The 13369-nt window shown below is 41.5% G+C and overlaps 1 protein-coding gene across 3 annotated transcripts in view; it reads right to left on the bottom strand.

Moving 5' to 3' along the window:
- The window catches only part of LOC125968875 (alpha-1,6-mannosylglycoprotein 6-beta-N-acetylglucosaminyltransferase B), a 37721-nt gene that overhangs the window by 15136 nt on the left and 9216 nt on the right, over window positions 1–13369 (bottom strand). For all 3 annotated transcript variants that reach the window (XM_049720364.1, XM_049720366.1, XM_049720363.1), the window contains 5 exons: window positions 8720–8870; window positions 3976–4085; window positions 2737–2813; window positions 2239–2421; window positions 933–1097 (listed from right to left, as the gene is read on the bottom strand). In XM_049720364.1, coding sequence (XP_049576321.1) covers window positions 933–1097; window positions 2239–2421; window positions 2737–2813; window positions 3976–4085; window positions 8720–8870 — 686 coding nt within the window. The remainder of the gene's footprint in view (window positions 1–932; window positions 1098–2238; window positions 2422–2736; window positions 2814–3975; window positions 4086–8719; window positions 8871–13369) is intronic.

A 13369-nucleotide genomic window follows, 5' to 3' on the forward strand; every position in this document is an offset into this window, starting at 1 on the left:
CTTCCAATCACAAACACATTTCCACTTGCGATGACTGTGACGAAACGCCTCCGACGGCACGGCGCAAACGCGGCGACATCTGCTTGCGAGATAGCGCTGGCTCATTGTGAGCCATTTAGGCTCTTTGGAGCAGCCATGATGGGGGGGGGGGGGGGGGGGGGGGGGGGGGGGGGGAGCAACAAAGCCCCTCAGTGCAGCGCCAGAAAGGCAAACATCAATCACAGTGAGAGCTGACGTTGGCTCCACTTGTTGACGAACTTTAGGAACGAGATTGCGCTGTAGGGAAATGCGAGATGTGGGCTTGTTCATTCATCTTCATTTTCTGGACCAAAACCTCATCAATCCACAGCGAAGTGAGGCATTCAATCTAAAATTGTAGTTTTCAAAAAGTTTTTTTTTTTTCTCTCAACTTGACTTTTGTATCAAGTCAGCCTTCAAATGACACCGACCAAGTGTCATCATGGCTTAAGTAGTTTTTAATGAAGGCAGCAACTCCACCCCCCCCTCCCCTCTTTATTCGCTCCATTCAGTCATCCTTAATCCATTTTCTACTTTGCCTTCCCTACGACCTTCTCTTGTCCTCTTTTTTTCCCCTCCTCTGGCACCACTACAGCTTGGTGCCTTCCCTCATAATCGCAATCACCATCAATATCATCGCCGTCGTCATCCTTCGTGACCTCCTTTGGTTTCATTGCTCATCTATCTTGGAGTCCTTTTTGCTCTGTCTCATCTTCACAATGGGCCTCTGGCATGTGATATGTACGAGAGCCAAAATTAGATCATTTTAACACTTGGGTGCTTTTTTTTTGACTAATCCACTTGAAAACAAAATCCCATTTTAGCCGACATGCCGATCTTGCAAGAAGTCAGAAAGGTGTGAAGTGACAACCTAATATTGTTGTTTTTTTTTAGTGATCCATCTTCCTTGCTACCTTTTTTTGGTCCCTCCAGCGATGCTCCAGCTTAGCGTTGAGGCGGTTGGCAGCCGTCGTCCACTGCGGCGCGAGACGTCGGATTCTACGCTTCATGAAGCTCAAAGACTCTTTTCCCGCGCCAATCTGGTCGAGTAACATGGACAGATCCGTGCGGAAGGCAGCCTGGTAACAAGGAAGGATGGAGGAAAAAATATAGTGGAATCAACACGAGGTGGAAAATACATTCTGCCAAGTGGAACAAAAAAACGCCGAGCTCAACAAGTATCTTGACCTAATTGTTATCACTGCATTTCAAATACGGCCGCACTGCAACACCACTATTTGCATGATAATCAAAGAAATCAACTATGGTTTTATTAGCTAACTAATTGCCTGGTGTAAATTTAACAAGCTATGAATTCTTTTTTTTTCTCCGGTCCCACTTCATTCATAAAGCTTTTTCAGCCAAACTGATCCGGTACATACTTCTGAACATTGCGCAATAAGAGGGGGAAATGACAGAGGGGGTGAACAGCGACCCCTGAGTCAGCAATGAGGAAAAATAGAGCGGATGATGGATGGATGAAGCGTGTGTAATTAGTAGGCGTTGAATAGGGTCAGATGAAAGTGAACTACTGTGAAGTAATGGGGACAGAGCGCTCAGACTCTCCTGAGCATAAGCTTCAGTATACGTTTGCCCTCTTTTTGTTTAGAGTTAGCATGATGGATGACTTTCACTCCCTGCCGCCTGGTTAAGGAGGTGTTATGACCATAGCAAGGTTACCAAACACACGACAGGGCTATTTAACATATTTTGATGGACACGATAGCCAATACCAGTGGAAAACACAACAGCGCTATTTTTCATGATAGATAACGTTTGGCCCGGCAGCTCTGGCGGGATTATCACCGAGACAAAAAAACTTGAAGGTATGAATGCAAGAGTGAATATCTAAGCTAGCTAAATGTTTTATTCATGTATGGAATTTTTTTTCTTTTACAACTTATATACTTCACTTGCTACTTTACTGTAATTGGAATTTACAGTGAAATGGATTTCACAGATGACGTCATCATGAACGCAAAACAGTACTTTAAGTCGTTCTTGCATAAAATTAAACGCGAGTGTGGCGAAGTGTGAGCTGAGATACAAATGCTACAATCAGATAGCGTCTAGTGCCTTTCATGCTTTTTTCCGAAGGCATTGTCGCCATGTTTAATTTAGTTCGTTTCAAGGCTTTAGAGCGTGTTGAACAGGCTTAAACATCTCACAATTTTTTGGGAGCCAGAACAAAAAAAAAAAGGGTGTAGTTTACATACTCACAGGCCTCTTGGTGCCCTTGGGCTGCTGGACTTGCTGGGAGCTGGGCTGGCTGCTGTGGTTCCTCCAGACCAGCGGGGGGCAGAACCACTCCACTTCGCTCAGGTAGACGAGGAAGGAGCAGTCGGAGCCGTCCACACCATAGAAAGCATAGCAAGGGTCAGAGGTCCACCGTGCTCGCATCCACTGAAGACACAGACATAAAACGTCAATGGCGCATTCCGGCGTGAGTGGGATATTACAAATTTGGTGTGTTTAATGTGTACGAAAAACCCGCAGGGCATGTGGATTACAGTGGACAGGACAAGGACAGACGTCGGCCAGACAATGCCGAGATAATCTCCGTTAAACCTTTTAATCGTTCTATAGCCCTGGTTAAAAACTAATATCATTAAGGGAAGGGACATGGGATTCCATCTAGGAAAGCGAAAGGGATTAACAATTGATGCAATTCTTTTGACTAACAGTCAAACTCCAAATGGAATCAAAACTGAAACTTACGTCCACTTTTCCGGGACACTCTGGGTAGCGGGGGTCTTTGGGTACTTCGCACTGGCTTGATGTTCCATCTCGCAAAGCTGCAAAGACAAACATTTAGCTTTGACCTAGCGTTTAGCAATACAAAATGATCAAATCCACCTATTTGTGTTTTTTTTTTCCCCTATGGAAACGCTAAAAAAAAAAAATCGCTTAAAAAACCTAAAACAAACAAAAAAAAGACTAAATAAATCACCTTTAAGAATATATATATATATATATGTATATATATTTATTTCTATGACGGGCACTACAAAATGTCATACAGGCTCCGGCCAATAGGAAAGTAGTAGTTGTCATCAAGAAGATATATAAACAGTCTGGATGGCATTGTTCAAATCCCGGCTTCACAACCCCTCAGACACCAAGTAAATTCACTTCTCTTACATTTGCGGCTTCATTAGTTCATAAGCTCCCAATGTTAATACGGACAGATAGACGTTAATGATCCATACGGCAATCAATCATCGCCAGACTGCTCTCCGGCTCATGAAACACGCCATTTTACAACATGGCCGCAGACACGGTTAGCGTGTCGCATATTCAGTTTTCCGGGTGGACAGTGAGGATAACCTCCATGCAGTTGACCTTGACCACGTGGCAGCGGCGCCGTGCACGTTGCTCAGCGGAGCTTACGCCGCAGACGTTCTCTAGTTACGCCAGCGGCGAGTGCGGCCAAAAACACGGCGATCGCTGCTCCACTGATTTGGTTAAATGCCTGCTGCTGCAGATAGAAAGACAAAGAAGGGAACTGCCCTTCTATCTTTTCCTCCTCTCTCTCTCTCTAATGAAAATGAGACATTACCGCAAATAAGTCTTCCCCCAGGCTTTTCTCCATTTACAGAAATAAACATGCACAAATAAACATTCAAGCCGAGGGTATTCACAGGTCAAATCTATTCACCGACCAAAAAAAAAAAAAAAGGTTGACCAACAAAACACATTTATGAGAGTTTGATTCATTAATAAAGCAGAATTTTATGCAAGTTTAGCTTTGATAAAATGCTGAAGCTCCGCGAGACAGGTTTTGTTGAGTTATCCATCAACGGAGTCATAAAACTGACTGAAATCAATTCGGAACTCCCGTGCGGACATTATATTTTCCGCTACCATTTATATGCGCGTTGCGTACGGCACAGTGCTCCTTGAATGACGACAGGTTTATATTTTTATACTTAGAAGATACTAGCTACTTTATTGTACCTTTTCCTTGCAGGATACTGGTTTGCAGTATCTGCTCCACTCTGACTGCCATGTTGGAGACATTCTGAGCAATAGTCTGGATCATCTCCATGAGGCCGGCTGGTTGAAATCTGCAGATGTGCACAAACACAAATGAAACAATTTAATATATTTCACAATATTTACACAACTTGTATTTAGCGACAGTAGAATACAAAATCACAGTTGCACAAACTCCGAGCACAGCAGTAGAACAGGAAGTGACATTTGCAGGTACATTTATATGCTGCTTAATGTCCTGTAGCTGAAAAGCTCATTAGAAAGTTTGTTTGGGCTGCGGCAATAACAACACACTTTCCACCCTTTAGTGTACGCAAGCGGTGGATTTTTTTCCTCTTTTGGGTCTAATAGTGATTTATTGTCCACGTAAAGTCGATTTGAATTTCATTTCGGTCGGACTTGCTCGTGCCTCGTCCACGTTTCTTGCCCCCCCTCTCTCTCTCTCATCATTTTGAACATCTCAAACAGATGTACAAGTGTTAGTGAAGGATGCAAATTGGTAAACACTTGGTTGGAGCGTGAAATGGAAAGGACCTGGGTTGCCACTTCTTCTGCCGGATGACAGAATTCCTACATTCGCAAGATGTGTTGAATAAGTTGTCTGCGTGTGGATTCTGTGACGACGCGTTTTATTTATTTTTTTATTTTTGCATGGTTGAAAAGTCAAGGCCTCATTATTGCTCATGCCTGTTTCTGCCGCCATTACCTCCCTCGTAATGACTTGTTTTTGCGGGCACTGTATCGTTTCTTTAAGCATCGTCTAATCAGCAGATGGTTTTAATCCTCATTCCTACGTCACAAATGCGGCGTGATCACAAATCACTCACAACGATACAATCGATTGCGTATGCATGTGTGGGCAGGGCGATGGCCGGCAGCAGTCGCATGAATGGAGTCGAGATAAATTCTAGCTGCGGAACTATGCCTACCAGGAGCCGACCTTTGTGGCTGTAAAGAAAATAAAGTTAGCCGCCATCACTTATTGTGGGACGGCATCTTCCCGGTCAAACATGCAGAAATAAATGGGCTATTATTTATTTATTTTTCTTTTGTATCGAGCAGACAAACTGTGCCCGGAGCGGCCCGAACAACGAGACATATAACTGACGTCACGCTTTGCTTCTTTAGACAGCAAACTGTTTGGAACGGAATCAACAATGTCGCTGAGAATGGCAGCCAAGTAGAGCGTGCTCCATTTTGCCTCAACTGCTTTAAGCCGCGATTAATCAACAAGCCCATTCCACGTGAATGTTTGCAATTTATTTTAGAAACACAAAAGAAGAACATTAAGGAGCTTGTCAAGAAAAACTTGTTGTATTCATTCATTGGCCTTGCTGTTCCAATACTTTTGCATCCATCTCAAAGAAAACATTTATCGCGGCCGTTAGTGTCATCAAAAGATGTTCACCTTGGGCTGAGTTCTTCTCTAGTTATGCACATTTTTAAAGCTCCATACAGTTTTAAACTGTTCCTTTATTAACTTCTATTTTCTACCAACCCTGCTCGCCAAATTTAATCAACGATTTTGATTTTTTTTCCCCCCGAGCTGGTCCAAGTGGTGCACTGGCACAGCATTATATTATGAGGAAAAAAAATAACGATCTTCTGTGCTCTGTAAATGAACCGTCCAATGAAGAAATCATATATTTTTTTAAAAATGTAGCAAAAGTGAATTTTAAACACATAGGTGTCAAACTCAAGGTCGGGGGGTCAGATACGGCCCATCACATCATTTTATGTGGCCCGCAAAGACAGTGTCAATGCTAACATTACAAATTGTTTTCACCCTAAAAAATATATATTGATATACTGCTAATATTTTTATTACCATTTGGCTTTTTTAAAATATTTGGCCGAGCGAGCATGTTGCGTGAAAGCAGTCACGAAATACGAAGCGAATCAAGCGTCAGCAAGCAAAGCACCACGGGGCACAACAATAAACTGCCCCTCTTCCTTTTCATTTAGAGGATAACAACGGGGTTGGACTCAAACGACAAATTACGCTCGTCAAAGAATGCGAGAGTATTTTTTGGAACAGCTGCACGGCGGCCAATGAAGCCAGGCGGATTTTATAACTAGAGCACAACAACAACAAATCAAGACGAGCCGGAGAATGAGAACGTGCGTTGGAGTAGATGAAGGGAAAGAAGATGGAGAAATAGGAAATCAATGAGCATAAGTCTCTATGGAGATAGAAGATGAAAATGCCTTCTCGTATTCGACTTAAATAAAAAAAGCCGCCCCACCCCGCATCCGCTCGTTCTCTCATCTAATGAGCTCATCCTTTTAAGACCGAGAGGATGGTCGGTTGGGCAGTACCGCATCACTGGACGCCATCCAGCACGAGAGATTTCCTACCCGTATCACTCACGACACAACCTACTTCTTCCAAATGTGTGCAGAAGAGACGACCATTTTACATTTTATTATGTAAATACTGGGTATATATTCTGCATATTATTCTTTTCATTTTGTAAAGTCCCTGCAAAGTGAAATCACAGATTTATTCCTAAATTAATTTTTATAGACAATTGCTGAAACCGTGCATGTATAAAACATTTATTTTTCAAATTTTAGCTATTGTACTTTAGTTTCAAGAAAATATTTTACATTGAAGATTAAACTGTTTGACCATAAAACAGATTATTTCCACTTTTAACCATCCCCGAAAAAAATCTTTAGAAATATAGAACATATTGGATGATATAAAGGTTGTTATTGAGCGAGTTAAAAAGAATCGGCAAAAAAAAAAAAGTCAGAGAGCAAATCCCGCAGGACAAACATGCCGAACTAATAATAATAAATCCAGCGAGTCAAGCCAATGTTATTGTGCCGCCATTGGTCATTGTTATCTCTCCTCCGCTTTTCTTCCCTTGTTCTTTCCTGCCCTAATGAGTGACTGCCCTGTGGGTAACTCGCAAGCGGGCAGCCTCAGAAATCCCGTCCAATTGGCCGCGACTCTGCACCGTGTCAGCCGCCGTGAAGCTCAAGCCAAAGATGAGACTCTCGCCCGGCCGGCACGAGCGCATCTTTCTGGGGAAACGTCTGCCTGACTGCTCCATTTTTTTTTTCCTTTTCTGTGAGTATTAGTAAACGTGCGCTTGAGACTTGAGTGTCCAAGTGCGGCCATTAATTCTGTAGGCTGCATACTCAATCAAGTCGCTGTCGGTGCCCTGGTCGCATGCCCGGACTGAATTCATTAACGCATTAGTTGGAGTATAACTAATGGAAGATCATTACAGTGGAACGTGGAAGTGGAGCTTTTTACTATAGGATTTTTAAGTCCAAATCAAACACAGCGGAATAAAAAATAAAAAGAGAGTAATGCATTTGGTGTGTTTAATGACACCTTTCTATGTGTTTTAACTACTTTCGGTGAGTTCAGCAACAACAGGCCAATTCGATGCATACGAAATGAGGATGGTTGCAAAGGGACAAAGCTGAGGAAAGAGTCAGCTTGGGTCAATAGAAGATAGAAATTCTAATGGACACTTTATAGTAAAATGCAGCGGAAAAAAAAAATTATTAAATCTATTTAAAAATATTAAAAATATGATTTATTTGTATTTTATGATGGCGACATTTTGAACTACGTTTTCAAAATAAAACAAACTGGGGGTCAGTATAAATTCCAAGCAAATGATTATAGAAATGAAAACCCTGACTTAACTATTGTCAAAAGAAAATCAAATGTATTTATCGGAGCTGAAACTTGATTAGGCGAGAGGCAACTCTGGGGATGGACGCACAATATTGATTTGGTGTGTTTGACCCCAATTTGATATCATCCACCAACCTTCTGTTTTTCTTTTTTTTAACCCCTTCTCGTTTGCTTACTACATATTGATTCCTTTTAACAGTTCCATGCGCACACGGTGACAATAAGCGCACTTCCACATACGTGGTCGAAGAGCAACTGTGCTTCCGCGGCATTAAATAGTCCATTAGTAGACATTGATTGCAGTTAACACCAATGCCAGACTGTATTAATTGCTCCATTCTTCCGTTTGAGTGCCTCTGCGCCGATGTGAAGCTGAAAGCTTATCCATGATCGCTTAACAAGGTTTTGTGGATACGTGGGAGATTGTGTCAGCATGGAGCGCCGGTTTTAGGCTGTTTAAATGCAAACACGCGCGTGGAATTAAAAGACGATGAGAAGGCAGAATTGGAGTACTAAAAAGTGATGGGTTCGGGTGCGCTGAGGTTTTATTGTCATTATATAGGGTTTTTCTTTGAGATTATTACTTTTTAGCTGACTGACTAAAAAGATTTCATAATTTTTTTTATAGAAAAAGACTTTATGTATTTATTTATTTTTAATTAAAATTAAAAATCTCAGGTCGAATTTTAACTTAATTTTTTTTTTAGATTTATTTTCAGCTTCCTGACTAAAAAGATATTGTAAAAAAATTATTATATCATAAGATTTTGTGTATTTATTTATTTTCGATTTTTAATTAAAATTTGAAATCTCAGCTCGGGTTTTAACTGTTAAATTGTTTGCTCATGTCGCCGTTAGCATGTATCGCAAAAATGATTCCCTGTTTGATTTTCCAGTTATGTGTACAGACAAGAAACCTAATTTTGGAAATTTGGGGTCAGGCTGCTCTGGTTATCAAAGAAAAGAAACTGCGTGACGTCTGATTGGCTCTTTCAAAATCATTGCCACGGAACGATGGAAAAAAAAAAAAAACGGAGTTCGTACTTGTTGATTGCAGAGCTGAGCTCGTCCAGGCGTCTCGTATCGGCGGCGGTGGCGTTGTCCAACTTGGCCAGGCTGTCCATTCGTTTCAGAATCACCTCCAGCATGTCACTGATCTTCCTCAGCACGCCACGTGACTCCACACCTCCCAGCACTGAGCAGAAACACGGACATAAAGATGCGTTCAAAGGAACAAAAAAAACGTCCACGGTCATTCTTCTGTTGTCACCAAGTTGAATTTGGGTCATTAACCAGCCAGAACTGTCATTTCCCATGCCCGCAGCATTGTCCGAACGTGTCATAAAAAGGCCACACACACTCCATCCAGTGTGAAATCTGAATATGAGCTTACCAATTTTCCCTTTGATATAGAGATGAGGCTTGTATGAAACGCCAGGAATTAATTATGCGGAGGCTTTGTGTGCAAGAGCCAATTATTTCTATCACCTCACTTTGCACGGCGGGGTGCCCTATGTGAGGGAAGGGCCTCCCGTGTAGTCGTGGGTGCATACTGGGATAAACGCTGTGATTGAAAAATGGAATCTGGGCACAAGCATGGGATTAAAAAAAAAAAAAAAAAACCAAGAGTCCTCTTTAGTGAAGAGTTGAAACATTTCAAGGTCAGTGGGGCTATAATTTCAGCCTTGTTGAGTGAAAGCAAAAAAAAAAATAATGCCCGATATTTATATTCTTGCTAACCAATCGCATCGAATAAAGTCTCGCGTATTTTTTTTATTGAGTGGGTGTGATCACCCGCAGCTTGAGAGGACGTATAGAAAAATTATAATCGCGTAGGCCATTCATAATGAACATTTTCAGTTAAAATTGCCGCTCTTAATGGATGCATACATTAATAAAAGTTCCAATTTTGCTGAAATGTCACCTGTAACCGGCAGAGATTGAGAAGGAGAAAATGAAATTGGAAGGAAGGTTTTGAAGTCCCACTTCACACCAATTAATCAAATATTTTATTTAAGCAGTACTGCAAGGTGTTTGCATTTCATTCAGGAACCAATCTGCTTCAGTTTAAAAGTAGAATATTGGTATGGGCGAGTGGAATTCTATTTTATGTTCTTTTTTTTGTTGTTGCACAGGCTAAAATAAGTCTACATGCACAGACACACACACACAGACATGCAGCTGTGTCGTGGCCTGTTTTCTCCATCGTATTGGATTGAATATTTAGAGCCTCTGCACATTTCATCGCTCCAGAGGCCTGTAAAGCGTGAACAGGACACTTTTAGTGTGTCGAAATGGGTGACTAAAGTGAGGGTGACTGTTTATATGCGCAAGTCCTACTCTCCACATTACTCTTTGATTCTCTATTAATTTAGAATTATTATTATCAGCTCCATTAACAGATTATTATGATTGACTGCACGGCGAATCATTGCTTTTGTGCAATTGAAATGTCACAAAGAGACAACACAATGGGAAAAAAACAAAAACTAAAAATAAATTTATGCCACAACCTTGAAAGTGTTTTCTTTTTTTAATCTATGACAAATAGACTAAGGGGCAACAAAAGGATTTGGTATTGAGCTATTAGTGACAGTGTGTGTGTGTTCAAGTTTGGATGGACATGACTGATTTAAATATTGATGACATTGTCTCGAGGTGATTGAGATCAAATTGAGTGCACTACTACGCTGGAACACCTTTTGTGTTTCAGTACTGCTGTTTTGGTTAGCAAAAGGGTTCTGTCTTTCCAAATTGAGCTTGAAACAAACACTCAAACATTTGCTATGCAAGGATGCTCGGAGCGTCAACCTGAGTGAATTACTCCAACAACACACACGCACACAAACGCGCACGCCACAACAAGCTGATGTTTTGATTGGCCGGGGGCGTGTTTGCATATTCATGTGACTAGAATGCCGTTTGCAAAGTGATGAATACTGACAGGACCGCCTGCTCGACAGGAGCCGACGCCTTTAAATTAACCGGCGAGCGAGGTCATTTTGTCTTTGCAACTTCAAGCTGCAAATCTGAGAAGGCGGCTGCATTTCTGCAAAAGCCCCATTCTCCATTTCAAATATTTGTCGAGGGCTCAGAGAAAAGCCATAGGAGGCCGGTTCAACACATGGGATATGTTCCTAAACGCCCCCCACTCCCACTACAAGTGAAAATCTGTGGTTTAGAGATATCAAAACATTGTGTTCACTTTAGGAACCTTCACATACTTTAAACATCTTTAAAGATAGCACACATTTTAATCATATTTTGAATGTATTTGAACACCAAAAACCGTTTGGGAAAAATACTTCTGAGGAAGGCAACAGGAAGTGTCCCAAACATGTTAAGCTGCCTCCGTCTTACTAAAAGAAAGTATTTTAAAATAATTTTTGGACCATTTCATTTTAGAATCCCAAATGGTGAAGTTGTGATTTCTAAAGGAACCACATTCACGTTCTCATATTTGGCAAGAAAAAAATAAAATAATAAATGGCTATCCTGCTAGCTAACATCAGCGTATGGTATCCGCTTCTGTGCTAACAAAATCAAATCATTACCGGCTAGCCTGCTGGCTAACATCAGCTGTGCTAACAAAATCAAATCATCAACGGCTAGCCTGCTAGCTAACATCAGCTCTACAGCATTTTGCTTCCGTGCTAATAAAATCAAATCATTAACGGCTAGCCTGCTGGCTAACATCAGCTGTGCTAACAAAATCAAATCATTAACGGCTAGCCTGTTAGCTAACATCAGCTCTACAGTATGGTATCCACTTCTGTGCTAACAAAATCTAATCATTAAACCACTGAGATCTAGTGAGGTAACATTGTCAAGTGTTTTGCTTCAAAACACATGCTGCTCATGTGTCTTCTCAATAAATGCAATCCCGAGAAGTCTTCACATTTTAGCACACAGACTTAATGGCCCGACTAGCACTCCAATCTCCGCAGCAACTCATCTCATGCGCGCACCAATACAATTACCCCAAATTGCATTCGCTTTAATAATTATGGCGCAGGAGTTCCGCTGTTCATTAGATAAAGAACAGCAGGAGTGGGTGAATACGTTCCTCTTTTTTTCCCTCTTTATTTGCCACACAAATGGCTTGAGGCAAATGGAAATGTCGCCATTAGGGCCTGCACTCGGTGAAAGACACATGCCGGCGTTCTAATAAAACATATAAAAGACCAAACACAAGAAGCGGATCAGTGATAATGCCAAGCGTTTGGTAGTGATTAAATAAAGTATCCCATTTTCAGGCTTGGCTTTTAAATTGTTTTTAATGCAGAGTGGCAAACTCATTTTTGCTGTGGGCCGTATCGTAGTTTTCTTGGGAGGGCCTTTATGACTGTCAACCCAAATAAATGGATGAACGTCTCGTATTATATACTGTATAGGTTACACAAGAAACTGATGAATAACTAGTTTTGAAATCAGAAGCTAGTAAAATTGTTTTTTTTAAAATGAATGATAAAACATTTATTTTTAATAGTGAAGACAATTTGAAATTTTTCTATTGACACAAAGTCAATTCACTAATTGTCTTTGCGGGCCAAATTTGGCCCACCGGCCAGAGTTTGAGATCCCTCTTTTAATGGTTCACCATTTCATCCCAAATGTCCTACTGACTGTTGGCAAGCTCCTCCTATTTCCTCCAATTTGAGCCAAGCAGACAAGCCTGACGGACACCAGCCTTGACCCTCAAGTGTGATCAACGTCCGTCAACTTGGCGCCCACGCCGGCACTGCGGGGCTTCCCTTCCATCAACCGCCACATAAAAGCATGTTAGCATTGAGACAGACAACCAAGGCTATTTCCAGAAATGTTAAGGAATATTTTTTCTGAGGGTCAAAATAATGTCTGTCATTACCATGGTAGCCTTAAATCACTTTTAGTCTGGTGGGTAATAGCCAAGATGATTCAGCAGAATGCCTTTTATCAATCAATGAAATTTGATTAGGAAAGAGTGGAAGGAAGAACGATGAAAGCAAAAGAAGGACAAACCGTGGTTTCAAATAAACGGATTTTAAATGGAAATGTCACATCAGCCCCGGTAACCCAATGTCCTATTTATTGTCATGACATAAGAGCAGCAATGTCGGAAAGAGAGACCGTCTCATGGAATACGTTTTTGATTAATGATTTTTTTCTCCTTGCGAAAATTCTTTTAGCATTTGGCAACCGTCACTCACCAAAATACGGACTTGCACCTGCATCCAATACACATGCTGCTTCAGTCCCACGCTACGGTGAATTATTTATCAATTCCCTCGTGCCTTGCACGATTTTCTTCTGAAATATTGATGACTACTCAGAAGAAAGACGACAAACGGTCTCGTGTCCGAGGACTAGATAATGCCAGCTGGTGGTATCGGCTCATCGGTACCGGCACATTTCCTCGACAGTGCCAATTTTTTTTCTTCTTTTCATAGCTAAGATGCAGTAACAATCGTAGACATCAACAGCTTGTTGACCTGAGCAGATGTTTGACGAGTGGCTAATCTCAAAGCTATGATTTCAATGGCGACGTGATTTTGGGATGCAGTGGAGGGTGTGATGTGCAAGTAAGTGTTTACACTGGAAGATGATTGAGTAGCACGGGGGGGGGACGAGAGGCTAGTAGTGATTTCAAGCGACTGGGTGGTGAAGAGCAGTGTGCATTTGCTCCCATCTCCATTTAGATTGGCAGCCTGGCCG

This window comes from Syngnathus scovelli, chromosome 5, assembly GCF_024217435.2.
Source record: "Syngnathus scovelli strain Florida chromosome 5, RoL_Ssco_1.2, whole genome shotgun sequence".
Classification (NCBI taxonomy): Eukaryota; Metazoa; Chordata; class Actinopteri; order Syngnathiformes; family Syngnathidae; genus Syngnathus; species Syngnathus scovelli.